The sequence below is a fragment of the Erythrolamprus reginae genome, chromosome 12 (assembly GCF_031021105.1).
Source record: "Erythrolamprus reginae isolate rEryReg1 chromosome 12, rEryReg1.hap1, whole genome shotgun sequence".
NCBI lineage: Eukaryota > Metazoa > Chordata > Lepidosauria > Squamata > Dipsadidae > Erythrolamprus > Erythrolamprus reginae.
The window spans coordinates 1615730-1636518 of NC_091961.1; the positions used below are offsets into that span (position 1 = coordinate 1615730).

Consider the following 20789-nt stretch of genomic DNA (forward strand, 5'->3'; position numbering starts at 1 on the left):
GAAGGACAGACGTCAGAAACAGGATTTTCAGTTTCTATCGGAGGACATCGGATGTCCTGGATCCAGGTCCTCAAAATGTCCAGCACCCATTCCCCCCCCCCCCCCGGCACAAAGCCATCCCCACACCCCGCAAAAATGGCTAATAATAATAATAATAATAATTTTTTTTTAAAAAAAAGGCTGTTTGCTGTGGGGCAGCAGGACAATGGTTCCGTTAAAACTGCAGGGCTCAATATTCCAGTGCCTGCACGAAGGTCATCTTGGCAGAGCAAGGATGAAGGCACTAGGCTGCAGCTATGTATAGTGGACAAAATTAGATCAAGCGATCTCTGACAGGTTTGGAGGATGTCAGTGTGGTCAACAGTCCTGTTCTGCTGGGCCAGGTTGAATCGGAACAAAGAAGCCCACACTTTCAAAGATTTCAAGCTAAACACGTTTGCATTTTTTAAAATGAGCAGAAGGAAAATAAGAAGCCTTTGTTCAAATTAAAAACCTACCACTGCTTTCTTCCTACCCCTCCAAATGAACGGGGCCTGGGTTTTTTTTTTGCAGTAAGAATATATATACTTTAGGACAAGGGCAACTCCAAAATAAAAGAGGGTGTCGAGGGAGGGAAAACTTTCTAAAATAATTTGAAGGGACGTTTCTAATCAGATCCCTTGGCTGAATTCCTGGAAGCCTATAGGAGAATCTCACACTGCTTACCAGAGTTTACAAAACTTTTGCCAGACCCATCCTAGAATATAGCTCATCTGTTTGGAACCCATATCGCATCTCAGACATTGACGCCTTTGAAAATGCCGCCCTGAGTCTACGGAGAGGGGCGGCATACAAATCAAATCAAATCGAAGCGAATCGAAGCGAATCGAAACGAATCGAAGCGAAGCGAAGCAAAGCAAAGCAAAGCAAAGCAAAGCAAAGCAAAGCAAAGCAAAGCAAAGCAAAGCAAAGCAAAGCAAAGCAAAGTAAAGTAAATAAATAAATAAATAAATGTTCAAAGATACTTCACAAGAAGAGCCCTTCACTCCTCCACCAGAAACAAAATACCCTACAAAACTAGATTCATGTATTCTTGTTCGATCTGTTCTCCAAGGCAGAAAGTCTTTCCTCAGTCTTTCTTAATGGCCTCAAGTCTTTAAAGGTGGAGATTTTGTGCCCAGTCCAAGCCAGGCAATTCATAAACAAGATGCCTGGGGTGAAGAGTTGACCTTCCCCCTCAAGAACAGGGCAAAACCTTCCGGACATCCTGGGGTTTCTCTCCAGAGCATCTCGAACACAAAACCTCAGAAACCTCTAAAGCTCCATCGGCTCATTCGGCCATTTTGACAGAAACTTGTCTTCTCCCGCTGAAGGTTCTGGAAACCCAATAAACCCCCTTTCCTTGCAGTCAGTCAGCCTCCATTTCATTTCCAGAGACTTTCTCCCGGTTTTGATGGTTTTTCTTCTTCCTACAATTCTTACAGAGCCAAGGGAGGTCCCCTTAAATGCTGATTTTTGCTAGAAGAAGCGGTTTGGCTTTGAAAATGGACCTCTGTTTAGATTCGTGTACAGATTTTCTGCACTTTCTGTTTGAATCTTTGTACAGAGACCGAAAAATCATCATGGACGGTCATTAAAACTTTGCTAAAACAACCGAGAGGGTGACGGCCTACGAGTTTTGCAAAGTACTTTACCTCAACGTTGAAGAAGTGGACTCTCCCTCAACATGGAGGGTCAAACAGGCCTCGTGTGACAAATTACTGGAAGTTTTTCAAATTATCTCTGCTTTGAAGCATTCTGCCTCCTCCTCTCCACCTGTTCTTTTAGGAAAGCATTGTATAAGGGAAGAACAGTGTTCAAAAGGAAGGAAATGGAATATTTGTTGACTTGGGACTTATTTTACCAATGGCTGACTGACAAAAAACCCCGTGTGAAGTAGTTGCAGGGTTCCCTGCCTAAATAGGGGGGTTTGACTAGAAGACTTCCAAGGTCCCTTCCGACTCTGTTATTATTATTGTTATTGTAAACATTTTGAATATTACTTCCTGAAACGATTTGTGCCCAGACAAACACACTGGTCAATTGAAGTTAGAATTTTAAAATAGTGTTGTGTAAAAAAACCCCCAAAACCTTAAGATCTTGCTGGTCAAATAAACCCAAATACTACATCTAGAAGATTTCATTGAACTCTAAATCAAAATTTTTAACTCTTGACAGAATTTTTTTAAAGAGCAGATCTGAATTTAAAATCCCAATATTGATAGCCCTATTTTTTTTTTTTAAAGGCTTCGGTTCCCCTTTCACTTTTAACTAAAATTATTTGCCAGAAATTGAGAGGAAGCATACCAAAAACATTTTATTGAAAATGGCTACTGAGGTCCCCTTGTAAAAACCCTCCCACTTAATGAATAAAAAAATAATTAAGTCTTGCAAAACAGACTCCTAGCACAACAGGAAACTAAAAGGCCCGTGAAAACCTATGTGTAATAGATTATAAATCGTTCCAAGCTTGTAGGATATTTTATTTCATTAGCTGAAATAGGGCTGTTCAGACTGTTCTCGTCTTTTTCCCCCATGTGACAATTTCTATTTGGAACATTCCAACCCGTATATTTTATTTTATGTATGCTGAGAGCATATGCACTAAGACAAATTCCTTGTGTGTCCAATCACACTTGGCCAATAAAATTCTATTCTATTCTATTCTAGACAAGATTTGAAAAAATTGCACTTGCAGGAAAGGAGGAGTTGCAAATAATAATAGGGATTAAACAGAGGAAGGATAGCCCATGTTTTGGTAGAGATTATCTTGAAAAGTGCTCCAATTATCTGCCACAATTTGCAGAGGATTCAGCTCTGCAAAAGACTATTCCCTGTTTTGTGCCTAACTCTGAAGGAGTAAATCCACAAATTTGTCTGTTCCTATCAAACAGACAGCAAATTGTCAAAATAGACAGCGCCATATCATTAACAGCGGTATACCCCAAGGCAGCGTACTTGGAGCAACACTCTTCATACTCTCTCTATAAATGACCTTTGCGACCACATCACAAGCAACTCCGTTCTCTTCACTGACGATGTAAAACTTTTCCACACCACCAGTAACACAGCTGCTCTCCCCAAAGACCTTGACTTTGTGTCAGGTCACTGCATTTCGGACATAAACCCTCTAGAAAATGTCCACAGACACTTGACTAGAAGAGCCCTCCTCTCGCAACAGACAATATCGATACCGTATAAAGAAAATTTGTACAAGATGTTCTACTGGCGGCACTGTGCCCCCCGCAAGATTAGCTAAAATATGCAATACTTTGAAAAAAGAATGTTCGAAATGCAAAACATGTGGCAGACGTGCCTGGAAGTGAAAAAAAAATTGGGCTATGATTAAAAATTGTTTAAAAGAAATATTAAATTATGACTTAGAATTAAAACCTGAAATATATGTATTAGGAATCATTAGAGGGCAACATAAAAAGGCAAATTTATATTGAATAATCCACGTGCTAACAGCGGCAGGACTGAGCTTTGCACAAAACTGGAAAAAAGGAAAACACACCAACAGAACATACGGTGATTAGAAAAATACTAGAATGCTATGCACTGTTTTATGTTGTGTGTATATTAAACTTGTTAAAAAATCAATAAAAATATATTTAAAAAAAAGAAAAATACTGTACTACAATGCGCAAAAATGAATAAAATTACCCTAGAATTGCAGAACAAACAGGAAAATGAATATTATACTGTATGGGAGAATTTTTTCAAAACAACTAAATAAAGCAAAAGGGGGGAAATGTAGAAATGTAAATGTAAAAACAGTCTTATTTCAAAGATGTAAATGTCTTTGCAATTTTGTTGCTTATTTTGTGCCTTTGTCTTTTTATGTTTTATGTTTCAAAACATTCAATTTTTAAAAAAAGAAAATGCAACATGGCCGAGAGAAAAACAAAACAAAACAACCCCCTGCAACTATTTATCTGTAAGAGAGGGAATGAAAATAATTAGCCCCTTTCTCAGTTGTGGGGAGGGGTCGATTTGGGGGTCAACACACACATTGACTCTCAAGTCTTGGAAGTGGTGTAACACAGACACAGCCATACAATAGGGATAGTGGTAGACAGCCCACCACTGCCACATATGCTAACTTGTCTGAATAATATAATAACAAAGTTGGAAGGAACCCTGGAGGTCTTCTAGTCTAGTCCCCTACCCAAGGTCTTTGCACCTGCACTTAATTGATGGGTCATTTTGCTAATAATTTAGTAATAAAGCAAGCTTGAAGTTAGAAGGCTGGGGGTGGGGGTGGATGATACCTGACTTTTGGGAGAATTGGCCATGGCAGAACAGCTGGATATTTGGATCAGCAGAGGTGAAATACATCACCTGCATCAATTGCCTCGTTGTCAAGAGTTGGTGAGGATGATCGGAAAACAAAGGACTCTGAAAAATACTGAGGTGGAGGTTAGAGTGACGGAAGGCAGATAGAAATTCCAACCTATACCGTAGATGACTTGTTACCTGTAGGAAGAAAGATGTTGCATTGAGCTGGCTACTTCAGGAAGGATGCCCATATAACTGGAGGAGTATGGAACACTTTAAATAAATAAAGAATAAATAAATTAACGATAAACTGTAACCCAACCTATAACTAACTCTTATAACATCTATAACATGGGGTTCTTTCCTGGATGTATATTCAGAAGGTCTAAACGAACAGGAGATTTAGGGGGTATATACAGAGGTACTAAAGGGAGAAGGGTTTCTGGGGATATGTAGAAAGGTTTGAGAGGAGCAAGAGTTTCTGGAGATGGCGGTGGAGGTTCTAGAGGTACAGGGCTTTGGGGAGAGTTGTAGGGAGGTTCTAGAGCAACAGAGACCCAGAGATGGAGTGCCCTCCAACTGCACATCTGTTGGTTCTAGTGTGACAGAAATCCCTGGGGGCACGGATGGACCTTCTGGAAGAACAGTCTCCATGGGGGTATATGGAGGTTCTAGAGATACGGTGGTCTCACGGAGAGTATATGGTGGGCTCCAGAGTGGCAGTGGATTCCAGAGGGATGTACGGAGGCTTTGGAGATCTTGTTGTCTCATGCAGTGTATATGGTGGTTCAAGTGCAGTAGTAGTTTCCGTAGGTGGAATGAGATTTCATAGTCTCCTGTACAACGTACGGTGGCTCTAGAGAGGCAGTGGCTTCGGGAAGAAGATAGGGAGGTTCTAGGTGGACCATTAGCTCAGGAGGTACGTAGGGTGGCAGTAGATGAACAGGGGTCTCCAGAGGGATGTATTTGGGCTCCAGAGTGATTGTTACTTCTGGGGGAACGTATTGGGGGGGGGAAATAGTTGTCTTTGGAAAGCCAACCGCATCCAATGGAGGTCCCCTGGGAGTGAAAGGAGGCACTGGAGGCAACAGGGTTGCTTCCTCCGGGACATATGGAGCTTCTAGGTTTATGGGAGCTGTTTCCCGAGGGATGAATGGTGGTTCCAGGACAATGTTTTCCTCAGTGGGATTGGTGACTGAGGCTCCATTGAGGTCTCCATTGTTTTGTAGATGTTTCTCCTTGGGCGTGCTTTCTGCTCCCACCATCGTTGTGGAGATCCATCCCACAAATGGCTGAACGGAGGTGTAAATGCTTGGTCTTGGCACAGTCTGCCTTAAAGTTGGAGAGTGCAACCACACGTAATACGGTGACTTGTCCGATGTCTTGCATGCCAATAATCCCCCAAAGTTTCCCTGTAAATAAAAAAAAATAAAAAATAAGATTCGGCCATCCAGCTTCAAGGCCACAATGCATAGAGGGGAGTAATCTTTGAAAGGTGGAAATAAGATGTCACATATTTCAATGACTGGAGATACAAAGAGCTATTTTAATAGGCTGCCATCTGGCTCTGATACACAGTGATCTAACTCTGTGGTGCTGAGTGTCCAGATTTTGGAGCCTGATCCGGTGTGGGGAACAGGGGCTGGAGAGAGGCGGCATACAAATCTAATAAATACAACTGAAATTGGATCTAGCTAGTCCTACTAGAGAATTTGTTGTTCTTGTTGTTGTTGGTTGTAAAGTTTTAATTGCAACCCCATGGACAACTTTCCTCCAGGCCTTCCTGTCCTCTCCCGTCCTCTGGACTCCATTTAAGCTCATGCCTACTGTTTCATTGACTCCATCCAGCCACCTCGTCCTCTGTCGTCCCCTTCTTCTTTTGCCCTCCATCGTTCCGAGCATTCGGCTCTTCTCCAGTGAGTCCTTCCTTCTCATCAGGCGGCCAAAGTATTTGAGTTCCATCTTCATGAATTGATTTGGCCTTCTAAAGAGCAGTCAGCTTGGATCTACCCTAGGACTGACCAATTGGATCGCCTTGCAGTCCAAAGGTCTGTTTGGCAGGAGTCTTCCCCAGCACCCGAGTTCAAGGGCCTCCATTCTTTGGCACTCAGCCTTCCTTATGGTCCAACTTTCACAGCCATCCATTGCAACTGGGAAAACCACAACCTGGGGTATGCACACTTTTGTTGGCAGGCTGAGGTCTCTGCTTTTTTCGTACACGGCCTAGATTTGCCATAGCTTTCCTCCCCAGAAGCAAGCCCCCCCCAAGGCCCCCTGGCAGCTGGAAATGGCCAGTTTCCCAACTTCTGGTGGGCCCAGTAGGCTCATGTTTAAACCCTCTCCAGGCTCCCGTGCAGAGAAGGCCTACCGACGTTTTTACTACCCCACTGTGGGCATGGCTTGTGCATTTTCTTTCAACATCTTTCAGTACAAATTGGGTGCTCTGGGGTGCAGCTCCATTTTCGCTACCCCACTGCATTCCGGGCAGTAGCCCACCCCTGCTCCCCTGGAGACGGGGGGAGGGTAAAAATGCCCTCCACTTCCCCCCCAAGCCAAAAATGCTCTCCCAGAGCCTCTGCGCAAAGCAAAAACCAGCTGGCCGGCACACCCATGCACGTTGTAGCTGAGTTAGGGCAACAGTTTGTGTGCCAGCATATATGGCTTCGCGTGCCACCTGTGGTACCCGTGCCATAGGTTTGCCATCATTGCTCTAGAGCAGTGTTTCCCAAACTTGGCAACTTGAAGATATCTGGACTTCAACTCCCAGAATTCCCCAGCCAGCGAAACCTCTATTGCTGATAATTAATCACCGTGTCCTGTATTATACCCACTTCTTTTTTCCCTCTCTCTTGTTATACTTGCTTTCAGCCATCAGAGGAGGCCAAAGGCTCAGAAACGTGAGACAGAAATAGCAGCTTCTTTTCAACTTGATTCCTAAAATTGTCTGGATGGGGAATCACATCAATTCTCTTACGGATGCAGAGTTGGATGGGACCTTATAGGTCATCTAGTTCAACCCACCCTCCTCAGCTCAGGAGGAGACCCTACACTAGTGAGGGCGAACTTATGGCACGGGTACCACAGGGGGCACATGGAGCCATATCTCTGGCACGCCAGCCGTTGCCCTAGCTCAGCTCCAACATGCACGTGTGTGTGCCGGCCAGCTGATTTTTGGCTCACACAGAGGCTCTGGGACGGTGTGAACACCATAGAAACATAGAAGATTGGTGGCAGAAAAAACCCTCAAAGAAATGAAGTTGAGGGTCTTTCTTTCCTAAACATGCAAGTTGTGACAAGCCTGACAACATCTTGATTTCTGGCCCAGTGCCTTCACTACTACTGGCTCTCTACCATTCAAAGATATTTCATTCCTCCACTCGAAACAGAAGTCCCTACGAAAACAGACTAACTATCCTAGGTCTTGAAAGCTTAGAACTGCAGCACCTAAAACACGATTTAAGTATTGCCCACAAGATCATATGCTGCAACGTCCTTCCGGTCAACGACTACTTTAGCTTCAACTGCAACAACACAAGAGCACGCAACAGATTCAAACTTAATATTAACCGCTCTAAACTTGACTGTAAAAAACATGACTTTAACAACCAAGTTGTCGAAGCGTGGAACTCTTTACCGGACTCAATAGTGTCAACCCCTAACCCCCAACATTTCTCCCTTAGACTCTCCACGATTGACCTCTCCAGGTTCCTAAGAGGTCAGTAAGGGGCGTACATAAGTGCACTGGTGTGCCTAACGTCCCCTGTCCAATTGTCTTTCCTTATCTCATATATCATATATATTCTCTCCCTCTCATATATTTCTCTTCTTTTTTACATACTATCTTTATATATATTACTCAATGTCTATTCTCTTCCGTATGTATTGTGTATTGGACAAAGAATAAATAAATAAATAAATTCAATTTATTAGATTTGTATGCCGCCCCTCTCTGAAGACTATCTGGATCTTGATAAATATTTAAGAATCGGGAAAAAATAGGTCCTTACTTACTTCCACACCAACATATCCCATATGCCTGTACTCTTGCACAGAAATATCCAATATTTATTTTATTTATTTATTCATTTGTCCAATACATAAATACATAGGAAGAAAATAGACATGTGATAGTATAAAAGAGGGTGAAAGTGAACTTAGAGGAGAGGATATATGAAAGGAAGAGAATATATATGATAAGTGAGAGAAAGGAAAGACAATTGGACAGGGGACGAAAGGCACTCCAATGCACTTATGTACGGCCCCTTACTGGCCTCTTAGGAACCTGGAGAGGTCAATCGTGGAGAGTCTAAGGGAGAAGTGTTGGGGGTTGGGGGTTGACACTACTGAGTCAGGTAATGAGTTCCACGCTTCGATAACTCGATTGTTGAAATCATAATTTTTACAGTCAAGTTTGGCGCGGTTAATATTAAGTTTGAATCTGTTGCGTGCTCTTGTGTTGTTGCGGTTGAAGCTGAAGTAGTCATTGACCGGAAGGACGTTGCAGCATATGATCTTGTGGGTAATACTAAAATCGTGTTTTAGGCGCCGTAGTTCTAGGCTTTCAAGATCCAGGATAGTTAGTCTATTTTCGTAGGGTCTTCTGTTTCGAGTGGAGGAGTGAAGGGCTCTTCTGGTGAAATATCTTTGGACGTTTTCAAGGGTGTTGATGTCTGAGATGTGGTAGGGGTTCCAGACAGATGAGCAGTAGTCCAGGATGGGTGCAAAACCTTTTCCTTAAAGGAAGATTTAAAAACACACAGAGAGAGAGAGGCGCTAAAAGCTTTGAATGAATTGACAATACTCCAAAATTCTTCAACTGCCATTACTACCCCCCCCCCTAAGGGCTGTTGCAATCTCCAAACTAGTCCAGTTGGGAACAGCTCAGCTTGCCAGTATTGTCTTTAAAAGGGTTGGTCCTCCAGGAGTTCTCACTGGGTTTTGATGAAAGGTTGGAAAAGGCTTCCTTGCCCGGCCATTTTTTCTGCAAGAGGGACAAATAGATTCACCCCCAGATGAATTCACAACTGTAAGCCACTGCAAGTCCTTGGAGAGGGGCAGGATATAAATACAATTAATATATAAAATAATCTGTACTCAACAAGTAGTCCTTAATGCAGTGTTTCCCAACCTTGGCAATTTGGAGATATTTGGACTTCAACTCCCAGAATCCCCCAGCCAGCGGATCACGTCGACTAAACAATGTCATCTGGCGGGCACCAGGGGAAGAGCCTTCTTTGTGGTGGCCCCGACCCTCTGGAATCAGCTCCCTCCAGAGATCAGAACTGCCCCCACCCTCCTTGTCTTTCGTAAATTGCTGAAGACCCAGGCATGGGGGAATTGAGTTATCTCCCCCAGGCCTATAAAGTTTTATGTATGGTATGCTTGTGTTGGATGGTTTTTAAATGATGGGTTTTTAGATGCTTTTTCAATATTAGATTTGTTTACATTGTTATATCGTTATTATTATTGTTGTGAGCCGCCCCAAGTCTTCAGAGAGGGGCGGCATACAAATCTAATAAATAATAATAATAATAATAATAATAATAATAATAATAATAATAAAAACATCCTGATTGTGGAGAAAAAGAAAGTATGGATCATCGACATCGCAATCCCAGCAGAATTGAGGAGAAGCAGCTAGAGAAATGAGTGAAATACGAAGATCTAAAAATCGAGCTGCAACGACTCTGGCATAAGCCCGTGAAAGTGGTCCCAGTGGTCCTTGGCACGCTGGGCGCAGGGCCAAAGGATCTCAGCGGACATTTGAAAACCATCATAATTGACAAAATCTCCACCTGTCAATTGCAAAAGGCCGCTTGACTGGGTTCGACAAACATAATTCGCCACTACATCACGCAGTCCTAGGTGCTTGGGAAGCGCCCGACTGGGGATGAAATACGAAATCCAGCATAGTGATCTCGTTTGCTGTGTTGTATTGACCTAATAATAATAATAATTGCTATTATTATTATTATTATTATTATTATTATTATTATTTTCCTCTGCCATTTTATGGCAGGGTGCCAGCGGAGTGGCGTATGCTGAAGATGGCAGGCCTGACATCGATGGTGGGTTCGAGTCTCACCTTTGGCCTGAAGCCAGTTGGGTGATCGTGATCTGTCCTTCCCTCCCAGCCCTAAGAAGTTGCCGATGGCAAACCACTTCCGAAATCCTGCCAACCGCAGGGACTTGTCCAGGCAAAGGCTAGGAATCAAAAAGACACCCACACCCACAAACACAATGGTAGAAAAACCCAGGAGCCTCAAGTGGGCGATATCGCCAAGACCGATAAGCACTTGGCTGCAAGCTTCCTGATGCATAACTGGCAAGTCTCTACTGGCTTTCGGGAAGGTTGGTGTCTCACCCACATTTTCTGGTTTAGCTGCAGCGACACCTGGTCCTAGAATGTGGGGGATCTAACCTCAGTGAAGGGCGTGGCTTATTTTGTGGGTCTGGCTCACTGGCCATGTGACCAGGTGGGAGTGGCTTGATGATCATGTGATTGGGGTGGCTTAAATGTCATGTGACTGGCTTAAAGGTGGCTAACTGTATGCCGCTCTGAGTCTACGGAGAGGGGCGGCATACAAATCTAATAAATAATAATAATAATAATAATAATAATAATAATAAAAAAATTATTATTATTATTAACAACAACAACAACAACAACTTGATGTCACTCACGTCCAGGGTTAGGGTGCCTGGCCTCTCCTCACCTCCAAGAGGGACAATTTCCCTCTCTATTTACTCTTACTGAACATCCAAAATATACCATTTAATTCTATGTATATACCCTGTTTCCCCGAAAATAAGACAGTGTCTTATATTAATTTCTGCCCCCAAAGATGTGCTACGTCTTATTTTCAAGGGATGTCTTATTTCCCCCCCCCCCAATGAATTGTATCCTGTATCCTGCTGCAGCAAAAACACATCCAAACACGCAGCCGCATGTTGGATGCGTGTTGGATGTGTTTTAAATCTGATTGATGCAGCGTTTTGGGATTCAATTTATGGACAGCAGTGTTATATATGGTCTGTTCGGGAAGGCTGCGAAACGAAACGTCTCCTATGTCTTACTTTCGGGGGATGCCTTATATTAGGCAATTCTCTGAAACTTCTCCTAGGTCTTACTTTCGGGGGTGACTTATTTTCAGGGAAACAGGGTATTTATTTTATTTATTTATTTGTTTTGTCCAATACACAATAATACACAATGAGGGTTAGAATGTATTAAAGGGGAAATAGAGGAGAAAATAAAGGAGTGAAATATAACTATGAGAGAATAGCAGAAAAAGATATAGGGAAAGAAGAGAAGATATAGGAGAGACTATAGGACAGGGGACGGTAGGCACTCTGGTGCACTTATGTACGCCCCTTACTGACCTCTTAGGAACTTGGTGAGGTCAACCGTGGATAGTCTAAGGGTAAAGTTTTGGGGGTTAGGGGATGACACTACTGAGTCCGGTAGTGAATTCCACGCTTCGACAATTTGATTACTTAAGTCGTATTTTTTACAGTCAAGTTTGGAGCGGTTAATATTAAGCTTGTATCTGTTGTGGGCTCTTGTGTTGTTGTGGTTGAAGCTGAAGTAGTCTTTGACAGGCAGGACGTATGCCCTATGTGTGCATATATATTACACACAGGCACACAAAAATAGACATGATCTACTATATAAACTGCATGTGTATGTACACATACACACGCTCTTCTAAAATTATACACTTTCAACCTCATTTATTGCAAGAGGAAAAACATATCCAGAGCCCAGAAAGGGGGGGGGGGAAGGGGGGGAAATCAAATTTTTTCTACCAGTTCTGCATACCTCACTGTACCCATAGGGGGTCATCACTGTCCACAGGGTACAGAGGGGCAGAGGCAGGGATCGAAGGGCTCCTGGAGGGGAAAAACCCAGCTCCACTCTTTACTCCCTTCCAGCTGGTGTGGTGGTGGCCCCACCCTGCTCCATCCCACGGGCTGGAAAGCGGCAACGAAGGGCCTTGTCATCCGGAGGCATCAAACCCGTCCGTCCGGTTTCCGTCTCTTCCTTCCTCCCCCCTCTTTCCCCAAACGTCTTTGGAAGTGGAAGCGGTTCCGCGGGAGGTAGACTTGCTCCGCCGAAGGAGGAGAAGCACCGGGCAGAAGTGGTCCTAAGCGATCTCCTATTCTTGGGCAAGCTGGACTTGAGGCCTGGGAGAAGATCTGCGGGGCTGGGAAACCGGGTTCCTCTGGTTGGTTGGTTGGTTGGTAGGAAGGAAGAAAAGGCCTTGCTTTCCTCCCAGAGTCCTCTACCTTGCCAGGGATAAGGCCCGCTTGTGAAACAGAGCTAATTCTTGGACCCCGCTGGACTCTGGAATGGGACATGTGGCCCTCTTCGTCCTGGCCCTGGCCTTTGCCCTCCGAGATTTGGTCCACTCTCAGCAGTGCTCTGCGGAAGGAAACCTTCTCTCGGTCCTCCAGTTTGCCGATGTGGGTGCTGACCAGCGCATTCCTGCTCAACACCAACTTCCGGGGCCTCTGGATCCCCTCTATCACCTGGTCCACAGTTACCTGGATGTGGTCCAACAGAACCCTTTCCCCACAGGTACGTCACTCTTCTTCGTCTTGTTGATAGGTTTGGCCCCAGTGCTCTGAATTAATAATAATAATAATAATAATAATAATAATAATAATAATAATTTGATAATATAGATTTGTATGCCGCCCCCCTACGGGGGGGGGGGGGTGGGGGTGCGGGAGGAAAGGAATGGGGTTGTGTTCAACTCAATGAGCGGAACTGGACGGGTCAAGCTTTCGATAGTATGGAGATCAGCATTGTTTATATTTATGTATTAATTTGATTGACTTCTATGCAACAGAACTTCTCAACAGATCCACAGAGTTGGAAGGGACCTTGTAGGTCATCTAGTCCATACCCCCACCAAAGCAATAGCATTTAGCATTTAGACTTATATACCACTTCACAGTGCTTTTACATCCCTCTCTAAGCGGTTTACAGAGAGCCAGCCTCTTGCCCCCAACAATCTGGGTCCTCATTTGACCCACCTCGGAAGGATGGAAGGCTGAGTCAACATTGAGTCTGGTGAGGTTCAATCTGCCAAACTGCTGGCAGCCGGTAATCAGCAGAAGTAGCCTGCAGCACTGCACTCTAACCACTGCACCACCGAGGCTCTGCAGGAGACCCTACACCATTTCTGACCAATGGTGGTAGTCCACTTTCTTTTTGAAAGCCCCCAGGGATGAAACTCCCACAACCTCTGAAGTCAACTTCTGTTCCATGGGTTGATTGATCTCCCTGTCAGGAAATTCCTCCTTATTTCCAGGCTGAATGTCCCCTTGATCAGTTTCCATCCATTATTAATAACGAATAATAATAATAATTTATTAGATTTGTATGCCGCCCCTCTCCAAAGACTCGGGGCGGCTCACAGCAACAATAAACAATGTACAACAAACCCAATAATTAAAACTATGGCTAAAGCCCCCTATCATTAAAAAACAGACACTACTACTTAATCATAACCATACATAAATCTTACTAGCCAAGGGGTATGTCAATTACCCCATGCCTGGCTACACAGATGGGTTTTAAGAGTCTTGCGGAAGGGGAGGAGGGAGGGGGCAGTTTGAATCTCTGGGAGGAGTTGATTCCAGAGGGTCGGGGCCACCACAGAGAAGGCTCTTCCCCTGGGTCCCGCCAGACGACATTGTTTAGTCGACAGGACCCAGAGAAGGGCAATTCTGTGGGGCCTAATTCCTTGTCTGGCCTTCGGGTACTTTGGAAAACAGCTTCACCCCTTTCCTCCTCTCTGCAGCAGCCCCTAAAATATTGGTCTTTCTCTTCACTAGACCAACCATGCCCAGTTCCTACAACTGTCCATCGTATCTTTTAGCCTCCAGTCTCCTAAACATCTTAATCCAGAGTGCAAAAAACAGCACAATGGGCAAACTGGAAGTGCGTTTTTCGACCGGCTTGTATTTTGCATTGTCTTGCTAATTGCAAATAAGCCAGATATATCCAGGTTCACATGTTGTGCTGAGCTAAAACCTTACACATCACATTTAAGGGCTTGGCACAATTGTGAATTCGACCTGAGAATTCTTTGCCAGGGCTGTTTTCAAGTTTTTCCTCCAAACCCACAAAGTGATATTTGTATTTCCCCCCTCTCATAATACAAGCATTTTGCAGACTCCCCCCCCCCCAGTGGAAAGTTTTAATGGAAGGTGGGAAGCTTTTAATGTACTTTAAGCTTCCTCCAATCCTAGTCCCTAGTGCTTAATAAACATCTTTCTTTTCTGAGAAAGCACAGAGTTATGTGTGCAATTATATTCAAGTATATGTTACAAATTAATATTACAAGTATTTAATGATATATATATACATATGTAAGCCAGCAGCCTCTAATGATAGACTTGCCAGGATAGAAACATATTACTTAATGAAACATTTCAGAATATTTTAAAATAATATTTTGTTTCCAAACAATTTGGGAAATATATACTTGCACGTCTAAAATTTTTGCAATGTTTTGTTATGAGGACAGAACATAAGTTGTTAAATAGCTCACTCTGATTTTTCTGAAGAATTGCAGGGAATAAAAGTTGTACCTGTATTGTACCTTAATATCCCCCATTAATTCCATCTAAACACATAAAACAAATTAATGAATTACTATGTTTCATTCTCTTCCAATATCTTCTTTATCTTGAGATAAAGAAGAGCAACCTTAACAACAACAACAACAGAGTTGGAAGGGACCTTGGAGGTCCTCTAGTCCAACCCCCTGCTTAGTCAGGAAACCCTACACTACTTCAGACAGATGGTTATCCAACATCTGCTTCAAAACTTCCACTGTTGGAGCATTCACAACTTCTGGAGGCAGGCTGTTCCACTGGTTTATTGTTTTAGCTGTCAGGAAATTCCTCCTTAGTTCTAAGTTGCTTCTCTACATGGTTAGTTTCCACCCATTGCTTCTTGTCCTACCCTCAGGTGCTTTGGAGAATAGCTCAACCCCCAAATCTTCTTTGTGGCAACCCCTGAGATATTGGAAGATGCTATCATGTCTCCCCTGGTCCTTCGTTTCATTAAGCTGGACATACTAGACATAATATGCAGTTTAAACTAGACACATCTAGTTCCTGCAACCGCTCTTCATATGTTTTAGCCTCCAGTCCCCTAATCCCCTCTGATTTAGGCCCCACTTTGAGGGACCTTTAAAAGACCTCAAGAGAAGGTGAACTGATGATCATTAGAGCTTCTGGCATCTCAGGTTGTCTAGCTTTGATAAGCATCTTAGGCAATTAACCTTGGCAATAGTTGCCTCCTGCCACTCTGTCTGTTCCTGCTTCCTCCTCATTTCCTTAATGCAGCCTTACTCAAGAGTAGAACTTGCACAAAGACTCCATGGAGGTTGGGGACAAGCCCAATACTCTGCCCCAACCTCCCGTTGGCCCATTCAGAGTGTACAACCCCAAGAGTAGAGGGGTCTGTCTTTCTGCTTTTAAAATTCCACCTATAAAGACCTACTTATGGCTTAGGACCAGACTATTTATGGGACCATCTCCTGCCGCATACCTCCCAGAGACCAATCAGATCCCACAAAGTTGGACTTCTCCGGGTCTCGTCGACTAAGCAGTGCAGGTTGGCAGGCCCTGGGGCAAGGCCTTCTCTGTGGTGGCCCCGGCCCTTTGGAACCAACTACCTCTAGATGTCCGTACTTCTCCCACCCTACTGGCCTTCTGAAAGGCCATGAGGACCTGGCTTTGCTGGCAGGCCTGAGGTCCGGGATAATAATAATAATAATAATAATAAATAATAATAATAATAATAATAAAATTAGATTTGTATGCCACCCTTCTCCGAAGATTCCCATTAACATCTAGTCATGGCCAAATTGTGATTTGCTTGCTTGCACGTCTGTATGAATGTGTGGCTTAGTTTAGGGGGTGGTATTGATTAATTTAATCAGGGTTTTATTGCTTTTTACTGTTTTGTGTTTGACTTTACTACATTATTGTATTATTTTATTGTTGTAACTCAATTCAATTAAAATAGCCTTGTTTTATTCCACAGAGCTGTTGAAGGACATCCTGAACGAGCCCCCAACTGCTACAACTTCTCAGGTGAGATGGTCAACCTGGAAGAGTGGAATGCCAGCCACCTCCGCTGTTTCTCCAGGGGGTTTGTAACATCTGCCACAATCCTCCCTCATCCGTCAAAGTGCTGGATTGCAGCTTCCGCAAAATTCCTGGACAGATGTTAGGAAATTCTGCAAGATAAATGATGAGCACACCTGGGAATTTCCCAATTTGGCAGCCTGAGAACTTTACTTATAAGGAATTCACAACCTCTGGAGGCAGGCTGTTCCACTGATGAATTGTTCTCCCTGTCAGGAAATTCCTCCTTAGTTCTAAGTTGCTTCTCTCCTTGTTTAGTTTCCACCCATTGCTTCTTGTTCTACCCTCAGGTGCTTTGGAGAATGGGTTGACTCCTTCTTCCTTTGTGGCGACCCCTGAGATATTGGAACGCTGCTATCATGTCTCCCCTGGTCCTTGTTTTCATTAAACTTTCATGAAACAATTTGTTATTATTATTTCATTTCCTTTGCTCCCCAGATCCTTCGATACCAGGCGGGATATGTTGTCTGTGCTGCAATTGCGGTTCTCTATTTTGTGACGGTGCCCCTGGTGGGACTGAGCCTTTGCTGCTTCCAGAAAAACCGACACTGCGGTGGACGGATCAAGGCCTATCGCCGCTCCCTGCTCTGCCAACGGAACCTACTCATGGTCTGTCTGCTCTTCACCACCCTCGTCCTCCTGTGAGTGTGAGAGGCTGGACACGGGGTAGATCCTGTCTCGTTGTCTCCATAGACATGTAGGGATCAGGAAGGACCCAGATTGTTGGGGGCAAGAAGCTGACCCTGTAAAGTATATAAGTCACTTGGGCTATTGCTATTTTCCTTCCTTCCTTCCTTCCTTCCTTCCTTCCTTCCTTCCTTCCTTCCTTCCTTCCTTCCTTCCTTCCTTCCTTCCTTCCTTCTTTCCCTCCTTCCTTCTTTCCTTCCTATCTTCTTTCCTTCCTTCCTTCCTTCCTTCCTTCTTTCCTTTCTTCCTCCCTCCCTCCCTCCTTCTTTTATTTATTTATTACTTAGATTTGTATGCCGCCCCTCTCCGAAGACTCGGGGCGGCTCACAACATGTAGTAACAAATCATAAGCAATCAGACAATTTAAAATATTTAAATATTTAAAAAACCCCATATGCTAACAGACACACACACAGACATACCATGCATAAATTAAACGTGCCCAGGGGGAGATGTTTCAGTTCCCCCATGCCTGACGGCAAAGGTGGGTTTTAAGGAGTTTACGGAAGGCAGGAAGAGTAGGGGCAGTTCTAATCTCCGGGGGGAGTTGGTTCCAGAGGGCTGGGGCCGCCACAGAGAAGGCTCTTCCCCTGGGGCCCGCCAACCGACATTGTTTAGTTGACGGGACCCGGAGAAGGCCCACTCTGTGGGACCTAATCGGTCGCTGGGATTCGTGCGGCAGAAGGCGGTCTCGGAGATATTCTGGTCCGATGCCATGAAGGGCTTTAAAGGTCATAACCAACACTTTGAATTGTGACCGGAAATTGATCGGCAGCCAATGCAGACTGCGGAGTGATGGTGAAACATGGGCATACCTAGGGAAGCCCATGACTGCTCTCGCAGCTGCATTCTGCACGATCTGAAGTTTCCGAACACTTTTCAAAGGTAGCCCCATGTAGAGAGCATTACAGTAGTCGAACCTCGAGGTGATGAGGGCATGAGTGACTGTGAGCAATGAGTCCCGGTCCAAATAGGGCCGCAACTGGTGCACCAGGCGAACCTGGGCAAACGCCCCCCTCGCCACAGCTGAAAGGTGGTTCTCTAATGTGAGCTGTGGATCGAGGAGGACGCCCAAGTTGCGGACCCTCTCTGAGGGGGTCAATGACTCCCCCCCCAGGGTAATGGACGGACAGATGGAGTTGTCCTTGGGAGGCAAAACCCACAGCCACTCCGTCTTATCCGGGTTGAGCTTGAGTCTGTTGACACCCATCCAGGCCCCAACAGCTTCCAGGCACCGGCACATCACTTCCACCGCTTCGTTGACTGGGCATGGGGTGGAGATGTAAAGCTGGGTATCATCCGCATATTGATGATACCTCACCCCATGTCCTTGGATGATCTCGCCCAGCGGTTTCATGTAGATGTTAAATAGCAGGGGGGAGAGGACCGACCCCTGAGGTACCCCACAAGGGAGAGACCTAGGAGTCGACCTCTGACCCCCCACTAACACCGACTGCGACCGGCCAGAGAGGTAGGAGGAGAACCACTGCAGAACAGTGCCTCCCACCCCCAGCCCCTCCAGCCGGTGCAGAAGGATACCATGGTCGATGGTATCGAAAGCCGCTGAGAGGTCAAGGAGCACCAGGACAGAGGATAAACCCCTGTCCCGGGCCCGCCAGAGATCATCCATCAACGCGACCAAAGCGGTTTCCGTGCTGTAACCGGGCCTGAAACCCGACTGCCGGGGACCTAGATAATCGGCTTCTTCCAAGGACCGCTGGAGCTGGAGTGCCACCACCTTCTCAACAACCTTCCCCATAAAGGGAAGGTTGGAGACTGGACGATAGTTATTAAGGACAGCTGGGTCCAGGGAGGGCTTCTTGAGGAGGGGGCACACAAGCGCTTCTTTATAGAGTGATGGAAAAACTCCCCTCCCCAAGGAAGCGTTGGTAATCTCCTGGGCCCAGCTCCGTGTCACCTCCCTGCTGGCCGAAACCAACCAGGAGGGACACGGATCCAGTAAACAGGTGGCGGAACTCACAGCTCCAATGGCCTTGTCCACTTCATCAGGTGTCACCAGATCAAACTCTTCCCAGACAGGTGGACAAGTACGTGCCCCAGTCACCTCGACTGACTCGTTGTCAGTCGACTCTGTTGTACAATTGGAGTCGAGGTCGGCCCGAATCCGAGCGACTTTATCAGCGAAAAACGTGTTAAACTCCTCGGCACTACTCTGCAAGGGCTCCCCAACTCCCCCCTGATTAAGAAGGGAGCGGGTCACCCTAAACAGAGCGGCCGGGCGGGATTCCGCTGATGCAATCAAGGCGGCATGGTACGCGCATCTTGCCGCCTTGAGCGCCACTTTGTAAGTCTTAATAAAAGCTCTTACAAGTGTTCGATCGGATTCAGACCTACTCTTCCTCCATCGCTTCTCTAGACGTCTCTTTTGGCGCTTCAACTCCCGGAGCTCCTCGTTGAACCCTTTCTCCTTCTCCTTCCTGGTATCACAGTGGTTAGAATGCAATACTGCAGGTTAACTCTGCCCATGTCAGGAGTTCGATCCTGACCGGCTCAGGGTTGACTCAGCCTTCCATCCTTCCGAGGGGGGCAAAAGGAGGACCCAGATGGTTGGGGGGCAAGAGGCTGATTCTGCAAACTGCTGAGAGAAGGTTGCAAAGCACTGGGAAGCGGTATATAACTCTAAGGGCTATTGCTGTGGCTCTTTCCCCCCAGGGGCTGTGTTATCTGTGCTTTTACCGCCAACCAGAAGGTGAAAGAGGAGATGGACCCTGGGGCCCGAGATGCCCTGAACACCCTGAGGACTTTGAGGAACCATCTGAACGGGATTCATCGAGTGAGTTGACTCGGAAAAAAACCAGGGCGTCGATATCATCGATTACCAGTGATGGGCTGCCCAATTGTTTATTGCTGCACTGTGGGCGTGGCTTACTGTGTGGGTGTGGCTTGATGGTCATGTGACCGGGTAGAAGTCGCTTGCCGGCCATGTGATCAGTAGAATTTGAGTCCAAGCTATAATGAATAAATTGGAATCACTTTATAATATTATAATATGTAAACAGATATATTGCTCTTGAGTTAAAATGGTATATACAAAATATGCCCCCATTTTCGTGGAGGGGTGTGGATGTTGTCTGGTGGTGGGCACTAATCACTGAGCACTTGTTATATGTTGTGGGTGTGTTTTATATTATAAAATCAATAAAAATATTATTATTTTAAAAAAACAACGTTGAATCCCCACACCCCATTTCCCACAATCCTTTGCCTTTATACTGCCTGGAAGTGACATCACACCACAAAGAGGCTAAGTCAATACACTAATACCTTTTATTCTGTAGCTCCTCTCGCCTTCTCAATAATCTCCTACAGCGAGGGTCTATCCACGGACTATCTCCTCTCATGTCTTCCTCACTCTCTGACTGGGACCACTCCCCCATTGTCACACCAGCCCCCTCTAGTGGTTCCTCAGGCTCACTCAGGTCACTTTCTCCCTCACTCTCGCTCTCTGCATCAGCTGTCAACCCCCCATGCGCAGGGTCTCCAGAGGGGCCTGGCTCATCCTCCCCAGAATCTGACATGACCAGAGGTGGACAAGGACCACCCACAACACTCACAAGAAAAATAGGTTAGGTTAGGTTAGGTTTATTGGATTTATATGCCGCCCCTCT

At 45.2% G+C, this 20789-nt stretch overlaps 1 protein-coding gene across 2 annotated transcripts in view; it reads left to right on the forward strand.

The window, feature by feature from the left end:
* The first annotated feature begins 12368 nt into the window (after positions 1-12368).
* Positions 12369-20789, forward strand: part of PROM2 (prominin 2) — a 29498-nt gene continuing 21077 nt past the window's right edge. For both annotated transcript variants that reach the window (XM_070765961.1, XM_070765960.1), the window contains exons 1-4: positions 12369-12880; positions 16370-16419; positions 16912-17114; positions 19834-19954. In XM_070765961.1, coding sequence (XP_070622062.1) covers positions 12652-12880; positions 16370-16419; positions 16912-17114; positions 19834-19954 — 603 coding nt within the window. In that variant the 5' untranslated portion in view covers positions 12369-12651. The remainder of the gene's footprint in view (positions 12881-16369; positions 16420-16911; positions 17115-19833; positions 19955-20789) is intronic.